Source organism: Oncorhynchus nerka, linkage group LG20 (assembly GCF_034236695.1).
Source record: "Oncorhynchus nerka isolate Pitt River linkage group LG20, Oner_Uvic_2.0, whole genome shotgun sequence".
NCBI classification, from domain to species: domain Eukaryota; kingdom Metazoa; phylum Chordata; class Actinopteri; order Salmoniformes; family Salmonidae; genus Oncorhynchus; species Oncorhynchus nerka.
Genome location: NC_088415.1, coordinates 48,124,257 through 48,148,308, shown reverse-complemented (window position 1 = coordinate 48,148,308; position 24,052 = coordinate 48,124,257). Strand labels below are relative to the sequence as shown.

Here is a 24,052-nt window from a genome sequence, read left to right as displayed (position 1 = left end):
AAAACACTTTCTAAAACTGTTTTAATGGTGTCTGTGAGTATAACAGAACTCATATGGCAGGTGAAAACCTGAGAAAAATCCAACCAGGAAGTGGGGACATCTGAGGTTTGTAGTTTTTCAAAGCTTGGCCTACCGAATACAGTGTCTATGGAGTCCAGTTGTACTTCCTACGGCTTCCACTAGATGTCAAACGTCTTTAGAAACTTGAATGAGGATTCTACTATAAAGGAGGGGCTCATGAGACCTGTTTGAGTCAGTGGTCTGGCATAGTGCCTTGGTCTCATGACGCACGCTCCCGACAGAGTTACCTCTCGTTCCAGTGCTTTTCTTCAGACAAAGGAATTCTCCGGTTGGAACATCATTGATGTTTTATGTTAAAAACATCCTAAAGATTGATTCCATACATTGTTTGACATGTTTCTAAAGGACTGTAATGGAACTTTTCAAGTTTTTGTCTGGACTGCCTGCGCCTCATGAAGATGGATTACTGGGCTGAACACGTTAACAACAAGTGGCTAAATGATGGACTTTATGGGACAAATCAGTCATTTATTGTCGAACTGGGATTCCTGGGAGTGCCTTCTGATGAAGATCATCAAAGGTAAGTGAATATTTATTTCTAGCTTCTGTTGACTCCAAAATGGCGGATATTTCTCTGGCTGGATTGGGCTCTGAGCGCCGTTCTCAGATTATGCTTTTTCCGTAAAGTTTTTTTGAAATCTGGCACAGCGGTTGCATTAAGGAGAAGTCTATCTTTAATTCTGTGAATAACAATTGTATCTTTTCGCTAGCGGAACGCCTGCCCTAGAAAGGTTAAAGGGATGGTTCAGCAAATTTACATATTTGTTTCCTTACCTTAAAAGCAGTCTATGGACAAGGAGTGACAGCAATTCAAACGTTGGTTTTGTTAAACTAGCCACTGCCAAATGGAAACGTATCTAAATGTAATTATTTTTCTGACCTGTCCCTTTAAAGCAAAGACTTTGGTGTTGTGGAGGCATTTGATTTTCTTTCATGTTTGAGTATCATTTGACTTCAACTTTTCTTGTATCTATTATTTTAACAATCTTCTTTGGGACATTGGTCACACCTTACGATATTATAGTGGAATGCATTTTAGTCATGCCAATGAAGTAAGTTGATGTTTGTAAGAAGCATTTGACTACTGCTCGCTCTTCCTATAATTACAAGTCAGACTCCACATTTGACCTTGTGTTTTTTCCTGTAGGGAAAGAATGTACTCTGGGTTTGTTTTTCAACCGTTTCTGACCATCTCTCTCGCTCTCTGTGTTTTCAGTGAATGTAACAGTAATAGGGATTCCGTCTTGTCATACACAAGTTTACGTAGCAACAGCTCTTACCTGGGGAGTGATGAGATGGGTTCAGGTAAGAAACAGTTCATAAAGTAACGACTAGACAAAGATGTTCATACCCCTGTAGGATAAAAAATATCACGTTGGTTTGCCTTATGTGGAAAAATGTACACAATGTCCCTTCCATCTCTCTCTCTCTCTCTCTCAGGTGATGAGCTGCCCTGTGACATGAGCATTCCCTCTGACAAGCAGGACAAGCTGCACGGCTGTTTGGAGCACCTTTTCAACCAGGTGCTCCATCTTTACCACAACACTATCTTTACCACAATACTACTTTTACCATTACCTCTGTAATCAGTCAGTAGCAATGCTGTTCTCAATCTTCTCACTCTGTTTTGTAATAAACTGTGTTCACGTGTGTAGTGAAGATACTGTTCTGCACTAATATTATGCGTACACATGTACACACACACACACACACCTTTTCCATTAGCCCTCAGAAACATCATGTTAATAGTAATCAGTCTGGTCTACATCTGTAGTGCATTGCCTTGTTGTGCTATCTCTCTATTCTCCTCTTTGTCTTCCTGTCTTTCTCGCCCTTTCTCTCCACACACACACACACACACACAGACATGTGTTCCTCCTTGCATCTACTCTTACCGATATCACATGCCCTTTGACCTCTCCCATACTCCCCGAGGGACACCACCATTTTGGCTCCCGTCGATTTCCTGGGCCCTAGTTTCCTGTTGCTGAGAGACTATGGCCAGTCTCTTTGTGTTGAGGTCTGACTGGTTATGACTATCATCTGCAGGTGGACTCCATCAACAGCCTGCTCAAAGGGCCCGTCATGACCAAGGCCTGCGAGGAGACCAAGCACTTTCACCCTGACCACACTAAGCCAGGTAGCAGCTACGTTTTGTGTGTGTAAGACATGTCTGAGTATGTTTGTTTAGAGTTTGTCAGGGTTCACTGAGAATGTGTGTATAGATGTATTATACTAAAGAATTCTCATAACATTTATATTGGTAATTAACCAAATCATTGAAACCCCCTGTTTCCGGAGCAGAGTTCCGTCACACTGAAGACTGGATGGTGCACTGTCACATCATCCACAAGAACATCCAGGAGGACCCTTGGAACCTGCCCAGCTCAATTAACACACTGGTGGAGAGCCTGCAACGATTTGTGGATGGTCAGTAAAACACACACACGTGTAACAAATGCACACACCGCAGAAACCCACGTGTAACACACCCATCACGCAAGCAAACACAGACACACACACATAGACACCGCAGAAACACATGTGGATCACTCCGGTAATAAAATCCTCCTTGTTCTGTAGATGGGAAGAACCAGGTGCTTCTGGCTCTGCTCAAATGTACAGGTAAGCCTTGTGTCATATTTAGATGATTGATTGTCTTACTTCTCTGAGGGACCAGACAGAGGCAGTATTTATGTCAGTGTTTTGGGTTGAGAGTAATAACGGTTGTCCAAATCCTGTCAACCATCCGTCTCATATACCCTCTTTCACTCTCTTTTACCCTTCCCTCCTCTCTCTTTCACCCTTCCCTCTTTCACCCTTCCCTCCTCTCTCTTTCATTGTCTGTCACTGTCATATCCTCTTTCTTTTGCAATTACCCCTCCCTTACCTCTCTTTCTCCAACCTATCTCCCACCTCTTTCCATTATATTCCTCTCTCTCTCTCTCAACCCCACCCCTCCGCCTGTCTAATGACCTGCATAGTCCCCTGCCTTCCGTATGGTTTGTATGTTGCTGTTTTTGAAATGTCCTGTGAAGAGTGTATATGTGAAAACCGACAATTAACAGACAAGTATTTTACCCCTCTCTTCCACTCCTCTCGGCCCCAGACACGGCTCTGCAGCTGCAGCGGGACGTGATCTTCTGCCAGAGTGCGGTGAGCGCTGTGTGCACACTGGCCGAGCAGCTCCTGGCGGCGCTGCGGGCACACTTCAACAACGCTGGCGAGTACGAGGAAGACTGCAAGGACACGAGCCGTAAGTGGCTGGAGCAGGCGGCCGCCATCGGCGTGCTGCTCAACTTCCAGGCAACGCTGGCACCCCACGTGGTAAGAGCCGGTACTGTGGTGGAAGAATATCTGGATACATTGAAGAATAGCCAAAGACTGTTAAATATAACCAAATACTGTAAAAGAACACGCATCAGAATGAATAGGCTCTGATTATTAAGAGAACACGTTAAACATTAATGCTGTATGATTTATTTCCCTTTCGACTCAGCAGACCGGAGTCAAATACTTAACTTGAGCTTGATTTAGTTAGACCAGTAAGTATTTTGTTTAGACATGTAGCTAGCTAGCTAAACATTGAACCATAATCCAACTCATAACGTTACTACCATGCATGAATCTGCAGGTAGCTAAAGCTAACCAACTAGGTTCAATGTTAGTCTAAAGTTAGCTAGCTAGCTATCACTAGCAATGCAAATGGCTTTCTGAGATACTAATAGTATTACTATACAGGTCATACACGTAATGTTAGCTGGCGAGCCAGCCAGCTAACGTTAGCTAGACTATCTTACCCATGTACATGGATGAACACTTCTCCCTCTCTGTCATGGATGCCATGGTTGCCCTTAGTTTGAAGATGTAATCCGGAGACAGGAGTTTTATACAACAAGTGTTGTATAAACAAGTGTTGTATGTGTTCCCTTTTTGATTTTCTCCACATATTTGCAAACAAACGCCAGATTTTTCTCCATCTCCTTAGATATCATACTCTGTTTCCACAGAGCATTCCACAGATGTCAAAACTCCATCAACTTCTTCTGTTACAAGAACACTGTTGATCGCTGTTTTCATTGTCTGGGATCAATGAAAATGTTATTTTTTTTACCTAAATCAGGAATTTTCTCATTGTCTGATTTATTTTCAGAGTCAGAGTCAGCATGGCATGATCGTCCTCCAGAAAGTGGAGAGCATTAGCAACACTTTTGCAGTACTTTGTGATTATTATTTTTTTAAGCCATGTTTGAAAGGATTACCTACACATACTGAGCAGCTCATGTTATTGACAGCTGCTCATGCATGCTACCAATCCAAACTCATATCCTGGCATGTCCATCCCATCCATTATCTCAGCCAATCATGGCTAGCAGGAAGGCCCTGCCTATTTCTGTAGCTAAACCAACTAGGCTCGTAATTTAACAATTTGATTTATAGATGGCATAGAAGTTTGTTATTAATGCACATGAACATTCACATGTTCCAGAAGGCATTTCTGTAAAAAAAAACACATTTTAATAAAAATATATGTTTGTGTTCAAATGCCTCTCCTGTGAAGTAGTGACGTGTGACATATGCCTAGTTTCCTGAAACGAGTCACATATTCAGTATTAGCCTCGGAATATGAGTGCTAATCTAGGATCAGGTCCCTTCGGTCCATATAATCTTATTCATTTTGATCTAAAAGGCTAAACTGATTCCAGCTCTGCACTCCTACTCTGAGACGCTTTCTGAATATGGTCCCTGGCCTGTTAGCTGAGCTTTGTGTCTGCTGTGTAGAAGGAGGAGAGGACAATGCTGGAGGATACCCAGGCAGCCCTGTTGGACCTGGACAAAGTCACCGTGTTCTTCCGCCAGCTGGAAGATGAATGCCTGGTTGTAAGTAAGTAGACCCTTTCCCATAGCAATGGTGGCCAGTTTAAAGAGTTGTGACTTGTGTTTACGCATGGTGGAGGAAGACACACACGACATGTGCATCCCCAACATGTCCCTTTTCACTAACTGTAATATGGTTAGCCGAGATTGCTGTGTTAAACACATCAGATGCATTTCCCATTTACGGGGAGAAAGCCACGGATAAAATACGGAGGTACTATTCTAGGTTACTGCTCAACAGTAAGCATAACACACACGCATAATACAAAATACCTCTTTGGAAAATGGGCCCAGTTTAGCAGTATGGCGCGGTCTAGCTAACTAGCACCAGCACATCGTAGCGGCCGTTGCTTAGGCAGACAGTTTGTGGAGGCGTTAAGCTCATCTGACAGTATTGATTTGATAAAAGCCTGTTCAGTAACCCCCCTGAACTCTCGGTTTAGTAGAGCCATTTGTAAACATTATGAAGGCGGAGGATTCCATGAAAGTCTAAAACCCAATCCCAAAGGATTACAGGTGGATGGTCTTCAGAAGGTCTGCTAACCTCACAGGAGTTGTTGTTCCTAGGGGTGATTAAGTAATATATTTATCTGTTGCAGAGTTTAGTACACTGAATACCGATATTGTCATATGCAACATAGTAATAGATAGCTATGAACAAGTTTACACGAAGTAACCAATAGTGCTGTATTTGAGGAAAATATACTTACTATGACTGTGATGTGGTTGTCTCACCTAGCTTAAGATGGCTACTCTAACTCTAAGTTGCTCTATGTAGGAGTGTCTGCTAAATGACTCAAATGTAAATGTAAGGCCAATAAGGCCAATCAGTAAGCCAATGGGTAATTGAAGGGAAAAATACCCCCATAACTAACCTCCCCTTGGGGTCAAATGTGAAAGCTCAGCGGATTTCTGTGAAGCGTGTGGGTTTTTTCCCCCAGACACGCCGGTGTGTTACCACGTGGAGGGCACCCGGCAGGCCCTGAGGGTCACCATGTACCTGGACAGCTGCCACTTCAGTGAGCTCCCCACACGCCTGCAGAATGGGGGCAGCCTCAAACTGCACACTGTACTCTTCACCAGCGGTGAGTAGAAAGAGAACAGCCCGCTAGACTAAAATTTTGCTGAACTCCGTTTGAGTCGAGTCAATTTGAATTATCATCAAATCAAAGTTAGCTGAATTCAATTGAGTTGATTTGAATTATCATCAAAACAAAGTTGGCTGAATTAGAGCCCAGGCGGTGGTCATCAAAACCTCATTGAATCACAGTTTAATGAATTGAATTGGATTCGAGTCAAATGGCATTGGATTGAATATTATGAAATGCACTAGAGGCACCTTCAGGAAATATGTTGCAGCTCCATAGATACAGACTTTCACAATGCAGAAGTATAATTAAGCAATGAGGCCCGAGGGGGTGTGGTATATGGCCAATATAACAGGGCTAAGGGCTGTTCTTAAGCACGATGCAAAGCGGAGTGCTTGGATACAGCCCTTAGCGGTGGTATATTGGCCATATACCACAACCCCCCAAGGGGCCTTATTGCTATTATAAACTGGTTAGCAATGTAATTAGAAGAGTAAAAATACATGTTTTGTCATACCCGTGGTATGCGGTCTGATATAGCACAGCTCTCAGCCAATCAGCATTCAGGGCTCAAACCACACAGTTTATAATGCCTAACAATTTGCTATAATCTTAAATATGTACACAGTTTTAAAGAGACAGTAGCAATTAGATGTATAGAACATTTACATTTACCTATAACATTAGCCTGGATAAGTCATGCCAGGCACCCTATTCCCTAATATTCCCTAATACTATAATACATACTAAATAAGAATGTACTATATAGGGAATAGGTTGTCTACACTGACCATGTGTGGGACCCAAATGGCTCCCTATTTAGTGGCCAAAAGGAATGTAATTATTTAGGGAGTAGTGTGCCATTTGGGATGCAGGCCACGTGTCTATAATAATCAAGTTCAACAGAGGTCTTTTACTCAGTAGCTCTAAATCGCTTTCTCCTTACTGATTAGATCAGGGGTTCTTAAACTTTTTCAGCCTGGGACCCAAATGAGAAGTTATGTTTTTCCTGGGACCCAAGCTTAGGAAAACATGCAACTATACATAAATATCGCTACATTTCATTGCCCTTATGCCTAAAACAAATGCAATATAGACAAAAACAAATAACAATGAAATTAAATATCCATATCTACAGTTGAAGTCAGAAGTTTACATACACTTTTGTTGGAGTCATTAAAACATTATTTACAATCACTCCACAAATTTCTTGTTAACAAACTATAGTTTTGCCAAGTCGGTTAGGACATCTACTTTGTGCATGACACAAGTCATTTTTCCAACAATTGTTTACAGACAGATTATTTAACTTATAAATCACTGTATCACAATTCCAGTGGGTCAGAAGTTTACATACACTAAGTTGACTGTGCCTTTAAACAGCTTGGAAAATTCCAGAAAATGATGTCATGGCTTTAGAAGCTTCTGATCGGCTAATTGACATCATTTGAGTCAATTGGAGGTGTACCTGTGGATGTTTTTCAAGGCCTACCTTCAAACTCAGTGCCTTTTTGCTTGATATCATGGGAAAATCAAAAAGAAATCATCCAAGACCTCAGGAAAATAAGTTGTAGACCTCCACAAGTCTGGTTCATCCTTGGGAGCAATTTCCGAACACCTGAAAGTACTGCATTCATCTGTACAAACAATAGTACGCAAGTATAAACACCATGGGACCACGCAGCCATCATACCGCTCAGGAAGGAGATGCGTTCTGTCTCCTAGAGATGAATGTACGTTGGTGTGAAAAGTGCAAATCAATCCCAGAACAGCAGCAAAGGACCTTGTGAAGATGCTGGAGGAAACAGGTACAAAAGTATCTATATCCACAGTAAAGCGAGTCCTATATCGACCTGAAAGACCGCTCAGCAAGGAAGAAGTCACTGCTCCAAAACAGCCATAAAAAGCCAGACTACGGTTTGCAACTGCACATGGGTACAAAGATCGTACTTTTTGGAGAAATGTCTTCTGGTCTGATGAAACAAGTATAGAACTGTTTGGCCATAATGACCATCGTTATGTTTGGAGGAAAAAGGGGGACGCTTGCAAGCCAAAGAACACCATCCCAAACGTGAAGCACAGGGGTGGCAGCATCATGTTGTGGGGGTGCTTTGCTGCAGGAGGGACTGGTGCACTTCACAAAATAGAACATCTCAAGACATCAGTCAGGAAGTTAAAGCTTGGTCGCAAATGGGTCTTCCAAATGCACAATGACCCCAAGCATACTTCAAGTTGTGCTAAATGGCTTAAGGACAACAAAGTCAAGGTATTGGAGTGGCCATCACAAAGACCTGACCTCAATCCTATAGAACATTTGTGGGCAGAACTGAAAAGGCGTGTGCAAGCAAGGAGGCCTACAAACCTGATTTAGTTACACCAGCTCTGTCAGGAGGAATGGGCCAAAATTCACCCAACTTATTGTGGGAAGCTTGTGGAAGGCTACCCGACCCAAGTTAAACAATTTAAAGGCAATGCTACCAAATACTAATTGAGTGTATGTAAACTTCTGACCCACTGGGAATGTGATGAAATAAATAAAAGCTGAAATATATCTCTACTATTATTCTTACATTTCACATTCTTAAAATAAAGTGGTGATCCTAACTGACCTAAGAGAGGGAATATTTTACTAGGATTACATTTGAACTAGAGTTCAAATGTATTTGGCTAAGGTGTATGTAAACTTCTGACTTCAACTGTATGAATGTTTATTTTCCCCCATTAAAACACTCTTACATATCTGTCTAGGTTGGATCTGTTGCTATTAAAATACAATAAATAATTGTAATTCTGAACTGGAATAAACAGATTGATTACATCACACAGATGTAGACCAGAAAACACACACAGTCCTAATGAGAGCATGTCTATTCTGGCCTCTGTTAGTAACAACACTGACTTCATGCTCAGCCTTGAAACTGTTTCTGTACTTGATTTTTAAGTACGTCAGAGTTGAGAACCCTGACTCACATAGGTATGTGGTGCCAAACTGGACCAGAACATCTACTGCTTTCTCAGTCAGGCAGGAGACCGCTTCCTGCTGTAGATGAGCAACCCAGAACTGTGAGTGGGTTTACCTCAAAAAGCATCTTGCTTCAATCAGTTTATTCCAGTTCAGAATAACAATTATTATTGTATTTTAACAGAAGCAGTTCCAACCTAGTTTTCAACAATAATTTATACAGTAATATGTACAGTAGGCCTGATCATTTCTATAGTAAGATGTACAGTAGGCCTGGTCATTTCTACAGTAAGATGTACAGTAGGCCTGGTCATTTCTACAGTAAGATGTACAGTAGGCCTGGTCATTTCTACAGTAAGATGTACAGTAGGCCTGGTCATTTCTACAGTAAGATGTACTATTACTTAGGGTTGCACCATCAGTAGCTAGCTAGCTTGCTTTGGCAAATGTTAGCTATTATCTGTTGTTTGAAAGAGAAATTCACACCTACCACTATAAGAGTTAGTTAGTTCGTACTCCCTTATTACTGTTGATCATCACCGGTTAAAAAATGACAACAGTGCCTTGCTAGCTGACTTACTTTTCCACTGTTGAAGCACTGTTTCCTGAAGCATGCTGCCCTGTTCTGAAAGACCTCCCTGGGTTTACCATCATGCTGTGGATGTTTGGTCAGGACCTGTCATTTTATTAATTTCTTCTTTATGCGAGTCTCATTACTAAGCACTTCCACACACAAAACACCATTGTGGGTGCTCCTCATTATAAGTTTGTATTTTAAGAGAGAGAAACTCATCGCTGTATATGCGTTTCATGACAATTGAGCTCAGTCAGAACTTGTGGGTAGCATGAGTCCATTTGATGACAGCGGTGAGTTTTTTTAATTATTTTTTATTTTACTATGCAAGTCAGTTGAGAACAAATTCTTATTTTCAATGACAGCCTAGGAACAGTGGGTTAACTGCCTGTTCAGGGGCAGAACAACAGATTTTGTACCTTGTCAGCTCGGGGATTTGAACTTGCAACCTTTCGTTTACTAGTCCAATGCTCTAACCACTAGGCTACCCTGCCGCCCCAAGTGGAAATGACAAGTCAGTGGCTGACAGTGGATCATCTGTTGCCTGAACGACAGCACTGCATCGCGTGTGTTGCAGGTCGCGGGTTAGATGCTTACATGTCATGTTCTAGTTACAATGCAAGCGTGAAAGTTCCTATAGTCACAAACAAAATACTAATGTTGGGGTATTTCTTATGTAATTGCCATTTACGGTGTCATAACTACCATTTGAATAACGTACTATGACGTAAAACCAGGAAATGTATTCTGTGCCTACTTATCTACTTCCTCTTCGCTATTATTTCACTGCAGTGTCCTTTCGACCTTTGTTGGGTCCATATAAATGGCTGGAATTATGCTGGACTCTCTGTGCTAGGGAACCATTCATTTTCTATCCACATGTGCCAATTGGGACAGTAACCCTACAGGGAGGCTCACATTGTTCAGTGGCTGCAAAGCGCAAGCCTGTAATGTAATACTATTCTGCAGTCGGAGACCTGGACAACTAGGTCTAAATTGGGTGTCGCCGCCACCTACAGGCCACTTGTATTGAATACAGTTTTGTGTTCAATGGTCTTATTCAGCTGTCAGAGTATAAACTTGTACATTTTATCCATTATAAAATAATATTAGCAATGTGTCTGTCTGTCTAGGTGCGTGTATGTACTGTATATTTATGTGTCTTCCTATCGTGTGTGTGCTTTTCTGTGTATGTATCTGTGTTTGCCTGCATGTGCTGCATTTTTACTGTGTTATATCTGTTCCTGGGTCAGCCCTGGAGAGGCCAGAGGGAATGTCCGAGCAGGACTACGTGTCCATAGAAGAGTTCCAGCAACGCACCAACGCCGTCGCACTGGAAAGGGTCAAAGCCTACTACCGAAAACTCAGGTAGCAACCCACACACTTTCTATTGTGTTATACAGTATGTGTTGTACTACCCACTGTGTTCTACTACCCACGGTGTTGTATTACCCACTGTGTTGAGGTACCCACTGTGTTGAGGTACCCACTGTGTTGAGGTACCCACTGTGTTGAGGTACCCACTGTGTTGAGGTACCCACTGTGTTGAGGTACCCACTGTGTTGAGGTACCCACTGTGTTGAGGTACCCACTGTGTTGTATTACCCACTGTGTTGTATTACCCACTGTGTTGTATTACCCACTGTGTTGAGGTATCCACTGTGTTGTGGTACCCACTGTGTTGTACTACCCACTGTGTTGTACTACCCACTGTGTTGTACTACCCACTGTGTTGTACTACCCACTGTGTTGTGCTACCCACTGTGTTGTGGTACCCACTGTGTTGTGGTACCCACTGTGTTGTGGTACCCACTGTGTTGAGGTACCCACTGTGTTGAGGTATCCACTGTGTTGAGGTACCCACTGTGTTGAGGTACCCACTGTGTTGTATTACCCACTGTGTTGTATTACCCACTGTGTTGTATTACCCACTGTGTTGTATTACCCACTGTGTTGAGGTATCCACTGTGTTGAGGTATCCACTGTGTTGAGGTATCCACTGTGTTGAGGTATCCACTGTGTTGTATTACCCACTGTGTTGTATTACCCACTGTGTTGTACTACCCACTGTGTTGTACTACCCACTGTGTTGTGGTACCCACTGTGTTGTGGTACCCACTGTGTTGAGGTACCCACTGTGTTGAGGTACCCACTGTGGTGTGGTACCCACTGTGTTGTACTTCCCACTTGCATAAAGGGGTATCTTTTGCTGATTAGTTTGACTACTGTATTAGCTTTAGAAGGTGGATGACGTTTGTTGATGTGAAGTTTTTACAGGAAATAGAGAAAATTGAGAATATCAATGGATTCATTAATTGTTCAATAGCAGTCATATTGAATGATGACTTGAGCAAAGCTCTTAACCCTAATTGCTCCTGGGTCACCATCGAAAATGGTAGAACCTGGCCGTGACCACACTCCGAGGGTTTCTCAGGGAGAGTGAGATATGCAAAACACACATTTCTAATTCATACATATGTATTAACAAACACGTGTACATGTGTGAAATAGGGCAAATATAATAACGACAACTGTTATTATTATTATTATTAATTATTATAACCCTTTACTGTGTTCTTACAGGGCTTTTTACCTGGAGAAGTCAAATCTTCCCACCGACTCCAACACCACAGCTAAGAAGATAGACCAGGTAAACAGAAATCAAAACTACTCTTTGTTTACAAACAAGCTCAGGGGCAGTACTTTTGACAGGAAAGGAAAGTTAGAGTACTTATTTTAATAGTCTTTACCCCTAAATCCCCTGTCTTCTGTCCCCCCTCTCCTACCCAGCTCCTCAGACCCCTCAACACTCTGGATGACCTGTGTCGTCTGATGCAGTCATATGTCAACGTGCATCCCAATGCCGCAGGCCACCCCTCTGGCGTCAGCGTCCTGTGTGTGTCCTCCGAGCTGTGCAACCGCCTGGGCGCCTGCCACATCACCATGTGTGCTACTGGCATGCAAAGGTCTGTCGTATGACCTTGAAAGTGATGTGATAGTACTGCCAGTTAGCGTCAGCTGGAGCAAACACTCATGCACATCTATGTGTTGCTATGTCAGGTGTAGTACTTAGACATGCACTACGTACAGTATGCCTTACCCCTTTAAAACAGTGTGTTTTCAACTCCTTGCCATTAGGTAATCACTAACACAGTCAAAACACCTTTGACCTGCTGAATTCTGACCTTTGTGTTGAGCAGGTGCACCCTGAGCGTGACCCTTGATCAGGCTATGATCCTGGCGCGGAACCACGGCCTCATGCCCCGCTGCATCATGCAGACCATGGACATCATGCGCAAACAGGTGCCCTAACTACACCCTTTTTACATGCCTAGCAACAGATTTAAGTTCTGGGTCATATTCATTATGGTACACCGTAGCAAAACATTTAGCGAAGGTGACTAATGAATACAGCCCACATCTCTCTCTATCCCCTTGCTAATATTTAATGACCAGTGGCTCAAAAATGAAAACGGAATATGAAAGGAAGCAACTTCCACCTATTGTATAATTTAGCATTACTAAAAAAAGTACTTTACTGACAAACAATAATCTACTGTACTTTGAACATGGGCTTTGAGCTGAATTCTAAGACATTCACTGCATACTATACAGTACCATCAGGACAACGATGCAGTGGGATGGGTGAATGTAGCCTTTCCCCGATAGGTGTGGGTCGCTCTCAACGTAAAGACATTAGGTAGAAATATAACTTTGAGTACACTTTCTGAGCAGCAGATTTGGGTGCAGTAGCTGCTACCCTGTGGGCACTTGTCAGTCTAAATATGTAAACATTGTGTAACCCTCTCTCTTCTCTCTGATAGGGCACCAGGGTAGAGATCTCGGCTAAAAACCTCAAAGTGATGGACCAGATGCCGCCCGCAGCCCCAAGGTATAGACAATAGGAATGCGTTCAATCTCAAGCCTTGTTCACATTGCCAGGTCGAGCCTTGTTCACATTGCCAGGTCGAAGTGACTCGAATCCAATTTCTTTGCATGTCTGATTCGAATCTGTTCATTTTTCTGTAGTCTGAACAGTCAAAAAGCACATGGAATCGGATAGTTCAAGCCACATTTCAAACCGTAGTCGGTGGTGTGAAATGGTCAAATCTGCTTTGTTTGCCCTCAAGTGGTTTTTAGACTGTTATTTTGCATATCTTCGCTTGCTTGCTACTCTGTTGACAGTTTGACAAGTACATATGGTAGCTAACCAGTTTGTTAATTGTTCACAAACAAATTAGTGAACATTTTAGAAAGCTAAACCGTTACCTAGCTAGCGAAGTAACTGCTGTTAATAGGCAAAAAGGACTTGTTTTGAAAGTTGGATCATCTTGTCCTTTTGAGGCTTTAAAGGTATTCTTCCACTATGATTTTGAACATTGAAAGTAACTGGGAAACGTCCATGGCAGGCATTGTTGTCACCTTCGCCTACTACATAACTTCTGGGTGATAGCAAGCACGAGCACCAATCAACCTACACCATTACACACACACCTGTCATTACTATGACAACTAGCGTAGCCATGTCAGGACTGCTGGTCACTTGTAACTTGCTGTTTGGACAGTCAGTATTCCAAAACGGATTTGAAAAACAAAATTGATTTGAGCATTAAGGCCTGCAGTGTGAACAAAGCTTTAGTTACACAGTACTAGCCTGGTTTCAAATCCTTTCATGCTGTGGGATTCTGCAAGATGGCACAAACACATCTGGAACCAGGCTACACAAATATCAGATCTTCAAATAATGTTCAACCATTTTTACTTCCCACAGGCTCTTCAAGTTGTGTCTGCCACCCGAAGACGGAGATCTATAAGAGACTAAGCATCGCTGTGTTTTTATTCCGCTCTGCTCATTTATTTAGCCAAGATGCTCCACTCAGTAACAATTGTCAGTGTTTTCCAGGGAGTCCTCGGTTCCATAGAATCAATAAAAACATATACAGCATACCCATTGGCATACATACAAAAGCACATCAAAAATCACCGCATGCACAGAAGCACACACATCATACGCGGTAGCATACATACAAAACAATGCTCACATTACAGCTATGTGTACTGCTCTTTTGAAGGCGGGCATGCTAGCTAGCTGTCGTGTGGATCAGTCAAGCTTGTTCCAGAGCAATGGAGACTGCAGACTGCCTTGAAAGGCCATATTTTTCACTAATGGTTGTGCCAGTAGATGTGGGTCCCATTGGTCAGAGGCTTTGACTGCTGCTCTGGTGTGCCCCCGGAGGATGGGTGGAGACTCCCACCTGAACAGGTCTGACATGTGTTCAGGCAGTCTGTGCTGTGTGTCGTTGAAAACAGTCACTGGGGTGTTGTAATGGATCGTGACTCTGTCAGTGGTTCGATTGCAGCTTTTTACAGAAGAAACTCTGTTTTTATGTGTTCCCTCCGTGAATGCCCGGTCATGATACCAGCAGCCCTGTTGATGATACGCTGTAGCCGGTTAAGACCTGTCTTATTGTCCTAATGTAGGGTGGGAAGCGATACTGTGGCACAGTAGTCCAGGTGAGTTGTTATGGTGTGGTAAATTGTCAGAATGATGTCCTTGGAAACAAAGTCCCTTGCTCTTTTTAGCCCAGACAGTAGTTTCCCTGGGGCCAGGCTGGCGTGTTCATAAGTGTTTTGTCCATCTGTTATTGTGGTACTTTTACCTGTGTATCTCAGCTTTTGTGGGTTGCCAAACAGCATTGCCTTGGTTTTCTGAGGGTGTAGGGAGAGCTTGTTGTCAGCAAACCAAGCTGCTGCCCTCTTGATGTCGTTTGACACTGACTCCTCACTCTCCCTTGTGGTATTTGCTGAGTAGTAAAGGACTGTGTAATCTGCATATACAGTACATTCTGAAAGTATTCAGACCCCTTGACCTTATTCTAAAATGGATTAAATATTTTTTGCCTCATCAATCTACATACCCCATAATGAAAAAGCAAATGTTTTTTTAGACATGTATAAAAATAAAAATAAAAAACATACCTTATTGACATAAGTATTCAGACCCTTTGCTATGAGACTCAAAATTGAGCTCAGGTGCATCCTGTTTCCATTGTTCATCCTTGAGATGTTTTCTATAACTTGATTGGAGTCCACCTGTGGTAAGTTCAATTAATTGGACATAATTTGGAAAGCCACACACCTGCCTATAAGAAGGTCGCACAGTTGACAGTGCATGTCAGAGCAAAAACCAAGCCATGAGGTCGAAGGAATTGTCCATAGATCTCCGAGACAGGGTTGGGTCGGCACAGATCTGAGAAAAGAGCAAGATGGTGCCGACAGATGGTCCCCTTCTTTGTCCTTAGGAAACTATGCAGTAATTCGTTTATGTATTATTTCTTACATTGTTAGCCCAGAAAATCTTAAGTGTTATTACATACAGCTGGGAAGAACTATTAGATATAAGAGCGACGTCAACTTGCCAACATTACGACCAGGAATACGACTTTCCCGAAGTAGATCCTTTGTTTGGACCTCCACCCTAGACATTGGTTCTAATCCCAGAGGCCGACCCAAAACAACGTCATCGCCGCAGGAGAGGCAAACAGAGCGGGCTCCTGGTCAGACTTAAAAGGTGAGCACACCATCCACCGTTTCCGAGCGTATTACTCTGACCTAGAATTCCTTACAATGAAAAGCCGACCCCATTATCTTCCAAGAGAATTCTCTTTGATTATAGTCTTTGATTATAGTCTCCCCCCAAGCAGATACCTCGACGGCCCTGAAAGAACTTCACTGGACTCTATGTAAACTGGAAACCATATACTACGGCTGCATTTATTGTAGCTGGGGATTTTAACAAAGCTAATTTGAGAAGGTTACCGAAATTCTACCAGAACATTGATTGTTGCAGCTCCTCGAGCAAAACATTGGACCACTGCTACTCTAACTTCCGCGATGCGTACAAGGCCCTACCCCGCCCTCCCTTCGGCAAATCTGACCATGACTCCATCTTGTTGCTCCCCTCTTATTGGCAGAAACTAAAGCAGGTTGCATCCGTGCTTAGGTCTGTCTATCCAACGCTGGTCTGACCAATCAGATTCCATGCTTCAAGATTGCTTTGATCACGTGGAATGGGATATGTTCCGGGTAGCCTCAGACAATAACATCAACGTATAGGCTGACTCGGTGAGTGAGTTTATAAAGAAGTGCATTGGAGGTGTTGTACCCACTGTGACTATTAAAACCTACTCTAACCAGAAACTGTGGATGGATGGCGGCATTCGTACAAAACTGAAAGCGCAAACCACCACATTTAACCATGAAAAGAGGTCTGGGAATATGGCTGAATATAAACCGTGTAGTTATTCCCTTGGCAAGGCAATCAAACAAACGAAATGCCGGGACAAGGTGTAGTCGCAATTAAACGGCTCAGACACGAGACGTATGTAGCTCCCAAAGACCATGGGCTCTCCTTCAACGTGGCCGACGTAAGTAAAACATTTAAACGTGTTAACCCTCGCAAGGCTGCCAGCCCAGACGGCATCCCTGCACAGACGGCATCCCTAGACACGTCCTCAGAGCATGTGCAGACCAGCTGGCTGGTGTGTTTACGGACATATTCAATCAATCCCTATCCCAGTCTGCTGTCCCCACATGCTTCAAGATGGCCAGCATTGTTCCTGTTCCCAAGAAAGCTAAGGTAACTGAACTAAATGACTAATCGCCCCATAGCACTCACTTCTGTCATCACGAAGTGCTTTGAGAGACTAGTCAAGGATCATAACACCTCCACCCTACATGATACCCTAGACCCACTCCAATTTGCTTACTGCCCCAATAGGTCCACAGACAATGCAATCGCCATCACACTGCACGCGGCCCTATCCCATCTGGACAAGAGGAATATCTATGTAAGAATGCTGTTCATTGACTGCAGCTCAGCATTCAACACCAGCTCAGCATTCAACACCATAGTACCCTCCAAACTTATCATTAAGTTTGAGACCCTGGGTCTCGACCCCGCCCTTTGCGACTGGGTCCTGGACTTTCTGACGGGCCGCCCCCAGGTAGTGAAGGTAGGAAACAACATCTCCACCACGCTGATCCTCACCACTGGGGTCCCACAAGGGTGCGTTCTCAGCCCTCTCCTGTACTCCCTGTTTACCCATGACTGTGTGGCCATGCACGCCTTCAACTCAATCATCAAGTTTACAGACGACACTACAGTGTCAATGATGAGACAGCCTACAGGGAGGAGGTGAGGGCCCTCGGAGTGTGGTGTCCAGAAAATAACCTCACTTAACGTCAACAAAACAAAAGGAGATGATCGTTGACTTCAGGAAACAGCAGAGGGGACATCCACCTATCCACATCGACGGGACAGTAGTGGAGAAGGTGGAACGTTTTTTCTTTTTTTTTTTCTCAGCATACACATCACGGACAAACCTGAAATGGTCCACCCACACAGACAGTGTGGTGAAAAAGGTGCAACAGTGCCTCTTCAAACTCAGGAGGCTGAAGAAATGTGGCTTGTCACCTAAAACCCTCACAAACTTCTACAGATTCACAATCGAGAGCATCTTGTTGGGCTGTATCACAGGCTGGTACAGCAACTGCACCGCCCTCAACCGCAAGGCTCTTCAGAGGTTGGTGTGGTCTGCACAACACATCACCGGGGGGAAACTACCTGCTTTCCAGGATCCCTACAGCACCCGATCTCACAGGAAGGACAAAAAGATCATCAAGGACAACAACCACCCGAGCCACTGCCTGTTCACCCCGCTATCATCCAGAAGGTGAGGTCAGTACAGTTGCATCAAAGCTGGGACCGAGAGATTGAAAAACAGCTTCTATCTCAAGGCCATCAGACTGTTAAACAGCCATCACTAACATATAGAGGCTGCTGCCAACATACAGACTCAAATCACTGGCCACTTTAACAAATGGATTTAATAATGGTATCACTAGTCACTTTAAATAATGGCACTTTAATCATGTTTACATATCCTATGTTACTCATCTCATATATATATACTGTATTTTATATTTAGCCTATGCCGCACGGGCATCCTGCATCTATATATTTATATGTACATATTCTTATTCCATCCCCTTACATTGTGTATATAAGGTAGTCATTGTGAATTTGTTAGATAGTACTGCACTGTCAGAATAGAAGCACAAGCATTTCGCTACACTCACATTATCTGCTAAAAATGTGTGTGACCAATTAGATTCATTTGGGAAGGGTAATAAAAATTGTCTGCAGCAGTGAAGTTCCCCAAGAACACAGTGGCCTCCATCATTCTTAAAAGGAAAAAGTTGGAACCACCATGACTCTTCCTAGAGCTGGCCGCCCCCAGCCAAATTAGCAAAAGGGGGAGAAGGGCCTTGGTCAGGATGGTGACCAAGTATCTCTCTGACAGAGCTCCAGAGTTCCTCTATGGAGATGGGAGAACCTTCCAGTAGGACAACCATCTCTGCAGGACTCCACCAATCAGGCCTTTATGGCAGGGTGGCCAACCGGAAGCCACTCCTCATGAGGTAAAAGGCACATGACAGCCTGCTTGGAGATTGCCAAAAGGCACCTGAAGGACTCGCCGATCATGAGAAACAAGATTCTCTGGTCTGATAAAACGAAGATTGAACTCTTTGTCCTTAATGCCAAGCTTTACGTCTGGAGGAAACCTGGCACTATCCCTACAGTGAAGCATGGTGGTGGCAGCATCATGCTGTGGGGATGTTCTTCAGAGACTGGTCAGGATCGAGGGAAAGATGAAAGAGCAAAGTACAGAGAGCTCCTTGATGAAAACCTGCTCCAGAGTGCTCAGGACCTCGGACTGGGTCGAAGTTTCACCTTCCAACAGGACAACGACACTAAGCACACAGCCAATACAAGGCACAAGTGGCTTCAGAATGTCATTGAATGTCCTTGAGTGGCCCAGCCAGAGTCTGAATCAAACATCTCTGGAGAGACCTGAAAATAGCTGTGCTGCAACACTCCCCATCCAACCTGACAGAGCTTGGAAGAATGCGAGTAACTCCCCAAATATAGGTGTGCCAAGCTTGTAGTGTCATACCCAAGAAGACTCAGGACAATAAACTGGGTAAAGGGTCTGAAGTTTAATACATTTGCAAATATTCCTAAAAACCTGTTTTGCTTTGTCATTATGGGGTATTGTGTGTAGATTGATGATGGGGAAAAAAACATTTAATCCATTGTAGAATAAGGCTGTAATGTTACAAAATGTGGAAAAAAGTCAAGGGGTCTGAATACTTTCCGAATGCACTGTATATGTATATGGCAATTCTCCAGCACTGATGGGGGGGGGGGGGGGGGTGTAATTTATGTAAATGCAGAACAGCAGGGGTCCAAGCTCACTCCCTTGTGGTACTCCATTCACCACAAGTACCTGGGCTGATTGCGTGACTTGCAGTTTGGTGTACTGACTTCTCCCCTGTAAGTATGATGTGAACCACTTGATTGCAGTGCTGTCAAAGCCTAGTTTCTCAAGCTTCCTCAGGAACTTGCGTTGGTGGCCAGTGTCAAAAGCTTTCTTCAAATCCAAGAAGATTGCTACAATGACTGCCTGACTGTTATAAGCCAATGTCATGTCCTCCACAACCTTTTGCGCTGCTGTAGATGTGCTGTGTATCTTCCTAAAACCTCTTTGATAGGCTGTAAATAGGCTGATGAGTGAGAAATAGTTAGCAACCTGTGTGCGCACCAGCCTTTCCAGCACTTTGGAGTGCATAGAATTGACACTGGATGGTAGTGGCCACATCCGATTTATCCCCTGACTTGTAGATTGGTGGTATATAAGCCATTTTCCATTGACATGGGAGCTCCCCTTTTGAGATTGACAGATTGAGGATATGAGTCAGTCGCCATGGCATTTCTCTTTAAAAAAAAAAAGTGCTATTACTGCAATATGAAGGCATTAGTTATTTATCGTATTGGGAAGGAGCATTTGTATTCCTCAATAATATCAGGTATTCAAGAATTGAAAGCATTCCAGCCTACACATCATGCAGTATTAAATGGAGCAATGGCATGCCATGTTTTTTAAAGAACTCCTTGGTCATTGTAATGCTTACCGGTCTAATGATCTGATAAATGTGTTGAAATTGAATAATAGATCTATTTTCAATTCTTCTATTTACTTTTTTTTTTACACTAACATTTAGATTTTTATATATTTTTTCACATTTTCAAATGTGCCTTTATTCATTTGAAAAGTTAAAGTTGAGTGTGGGGGAGATTAGCTTTGCCTACACTATACAATGAAGTGTTAAATCAATGTGGTCCTTGGAGGCAAAGTCAAACAGATACACACACCAGATATCCCCAAAGCAATGCCATATAGAAACTTACCATGACATTTTCTCTCCCATTGTAGATGAAACTTCTGCACCCGAATATGATAGCTAATCCCTCATCAAGTTGTGAATAGTTATTCTCTGTAGGAGGGAGAGTGCGTAATACAAATCCTATTCCCCCCTCCGGCATGCGATGAGACAATACTGCCCCTACCCAGTAGGGCGAGGCATCACAGGAAAGTATCAGTTATTTTCCTTCATCATAATGCATTAACACTCTGCTCGACTGCAACATTTCTTTTGACAGCTTGAAAGCCTTTTGTAGTTCTGATCCCCAACACCATGGCTCGTCCTTCCTCAGCAGCTTTTGCATAGGACCCAATAGTGTCGACAGATTCGGTCGGAAACCTATTGTAATAGTTTAATAGGCCCAGATACAATTTCAGTTCTGTGACTGGTGGGCATTGGTGCGTCCTGCACCGCCCTTACTTTCTCTGGCACTGGATGCTGTCCAGTAGCGTCCACCCTGTGTCCTAGGAATGTCACTTCCTTCTCCATGACGCTGCACTTTCTCCGTTTCAAGCGTAGCCCAGCCTCCTCCAGTCGCTGTAACACTCTGTCCAGTGTTCGGATGTGGTCCTGATCATTTCTTCCTGTCAGGAGAATATCATTGAGATACACTGGGTAATCCCCTGTAGAATCTCCTCCAGAGTGTGCTGGAAGATAGTGGGACTGGAGCTGACGCCAAAGGGTAACATGGCTTAGGTGAATAGTCCTTTGTGTGTGTGTTCACTGTGACATATTTCTTTGAATCTTCACCTAGCACAATTTGCTGGTAAGCATGACTCAAGTCTAGTTTGATGAATTCTTCTCCTCCAGCTAAGGATGTGAACATGTCCTCCATTTTAGGAATGGGGTACTGTTCTAGTGATGATAACTCTGTTTACTGTTACTTTATAGTTACCACACAATCTCACTGTACCGTCTGGTTTTAACACTGGGACTAACAGTGCTGCCCAGTCTGAGAACTTCCCTGGTTCCATGATTTTGTTGTCCTGGCAACAATCTAACTCAGCCTCTATCTTAGTTTTCATTGCAAATGGTACTTACCTTGGTTTGAAGAAACGGGGTGTGGCATCACTTGATACATGTATCTTTGCTGTAAATCCTTTCAACCTGCCCAACTCATCCTTGAACACTTCCTCATGTTTCTTTAACACTTCCTGTGGAGCATCTTTGCTGTCAAGCATCTTATTCATGGTATGCCAGTCCACATCCAACATGGTGATCCACCCTCGCCCCAGCAGGTTTGTTCCTGACCCAGCTACAACTACAACTGGTAGCTCTTTGACTATTCCTTTGTATTCAACATTCACCTTAGCTGATCCTACAATGTCCACGTTTCTGTCCTGTATATGTTTTCAGACTGATAAAACATGTACCTATCTCTGGAACCTTTGCTTTCTTCCCTAGCCTAGCATTACTCTGACTGTGACGTTACACTACAGCCACTATCTCATACTTCACTTTACATCCATGTACAGTTAAATACTGTCTAAGCGGAGGTACCTTAGTAAAGGTAGTGTCCATATTGTGAATAGTAAACACATCCGCACTATACTCTTCCTCTTCCTGTATGAAATTTGCCCTTTTCGAATGTCTCTCTCTCCCCCCTCGAGTCGTTTTAGGAGCCTGCGTGATCATTTAGTCTGCGACTGTAATTCTGCAGGCCCTCTTTATGTGCCCCATTTGACCACAGTTGTGACACTTTTCTCCCGTGAACTTTCACTCAATATCCTCCCATCCTTGAAGACAACATCGATAGATGTGTGAAAGGAGATTTTACTCTCGGCTACCAACCAAGTCATGTCAGATCAGTAATTATTTCTGCAGCCTATCATCATTGATCCAATGATTTATTTATTTTTTAAAGGGGAGAATCCATCCATGGATATATTCAAACAGCACCTATATGCTACTTTGCAGGAGTGGTCCTTGAGTTGCCTCTCCTCCCAGAGACGTTTGCGTAAAATCCTTGCTTTACTCATCCTGCAGCCATTGTTTAGGCCTATAATTCCGTTATACTATAGTCTAATTTACTTTCACTTGCCCACTGTAACCTGCTGTTAGCCTACAGGTTATGGGTACTCAGTCTAGTGAGCCGCTATAGGTTTAGTCTGTGTTTATAATGGGCTGCAAAATAGCGGTGTTGTAGCGAATTTGGAGGGCAGCTCGACATGGGAAACATACACACTCTTAGCCCCTGGTCTCCATGATCCCAAAGTAATTAGCCTCATTAGAAGGATAAGGGGGAAATACTGTTAGTAAAGCACCATGGGTAATGTCATTAACCTCTAAAAGTCTAAGCCATTGGTGGGAGGGGGTACTACGCTAACATATGGAATTGTTTTAAGTTGGTGATATCATTTAGCTATTTGATTTAGAATTTTAGGACCCCTTTAGGTATCTAGCTATTTGATTTAGAATTTTAGGACCCCTTTAGGTATCCCCCCCAAAATATTATTTTATCAAATGCATTGAATAACACATTTATAAATGGCAAAATACAGTAAATTTAGCGCATTTTCTATATTAGCGGGTTAGGGTCAGGTGCGGGCCTCAGATTTTCACTTCATAAAATATTGTCTGGTGGTTGCGGATGGGACATTAGCAATTACGGCGCAACACTAGTGTGCACAGTGACGCCTGTTATACATGCATGCCACCAAACGTCTGCTTGTGTGTGTGAGAGAGACATTTTTCTCCAAAGGACCCCATTAATATACCACTTTGGATGAGCAGTGTCTTTACATTCGCACTGTGATAGTGCGGCTGGGATGGGCTGGATAGTAGCATCCACTTGAAGCACGTATTTAGAAATCACCCAGTTTTCCTAACTGCAACAAACTTACATTTTTCAAATGACTCAAGGTAAATAAAACATGTAAAACTCCATTTCTATGTGTCAATTTTATGAATGGGTCAGAATATTTAGAGATTGAAACAAACATTATTCAACTTGAAAGATCGTATTAGAGCATTGGCTTGATAAGCATTACATGCAGCCTCCTTATTCTATTTTTTTCATGTTTTGATTTTGTCTTTGTCATTTCCTCTGGAGGGAGACAACTTTTAATCCGAGTGTGGGAAAAACAAGGTAACCGTGTCTAATCTCAGAGCTGTTTGTGTGTGCCAATCCGCATGCCTGGT

At 43.1% G+C, this 24,052-nt stretch overlaps 1 protein-coding gene across 2 annotated transcripts in view; it reads left to right on the top strand.

Annotated features, from left to right (window-relative positions):
• LOC115102584 (phosphatidylinositol 3,4,5-trisphosphate-dependent Rac exchanger 1 protein-like) overlaps positions 1-23,797 on the top strand; it is a 139,119-nt gene extending 115,322 nt beyond the window's left edge. Inside the window, exons 27-40 of one of the 2 annotated variants that reach the window (XM_029622685.2) lie at positions 1,298-1,386; positions 1,522-1,604; positions 2,131-2,221; positions 2,386-2,511; positions 2,665-2,706; positions 3,191-3,408; positions 4,864-4,966; positions 5,901-6,044; positions 10,837-10,951; positions 12,167-12,233; positions 12,374-12,549; positions 12,784-12,886; positions 13,408-13,475; positions 14,355-23,797. In XM_029622685.2, the coding sequence (XP_029478545.1) occupies positions 1,298-1,386; positions 1,522-1,604; positions 2,131-2,221; positions 2,386-2,511; positions 2,665-2,706; positions 3,191-3,408; positions 4,864-4,966; positions 5,901-6,044; positions 10,837-10,951; positions 12,167-12,233; positions 12,374-12,549; positions 12,784-12,886; positions 13,408-13,475; positions 14,355-14,397 (1,468 nt within the window). In that variant the 3' untranslated portion in view covers positions 14,398-23,797. Of the gene's footprint in view, positions 1-1,297; positions 1,387-1,521; positions 1,605-2,130; positions 2,222-2,385; positions 2,512-2,664; positions 2,707-3,190; positions 3,409-4,863; positions 4,967-5,900; positions 6,045-10,836; positions 10,952-12,166; positions 12,234-12,373; positions 12,550-12,783; positions 12,887-13,407; positions 13,476-14,354 lie in introns of those variants that run through there. The other variant, XM_065005553.1, reaches the window with a different exon arrangement.
• Positions 23,798-24,052: the final 255 nt, after the last annotated feature.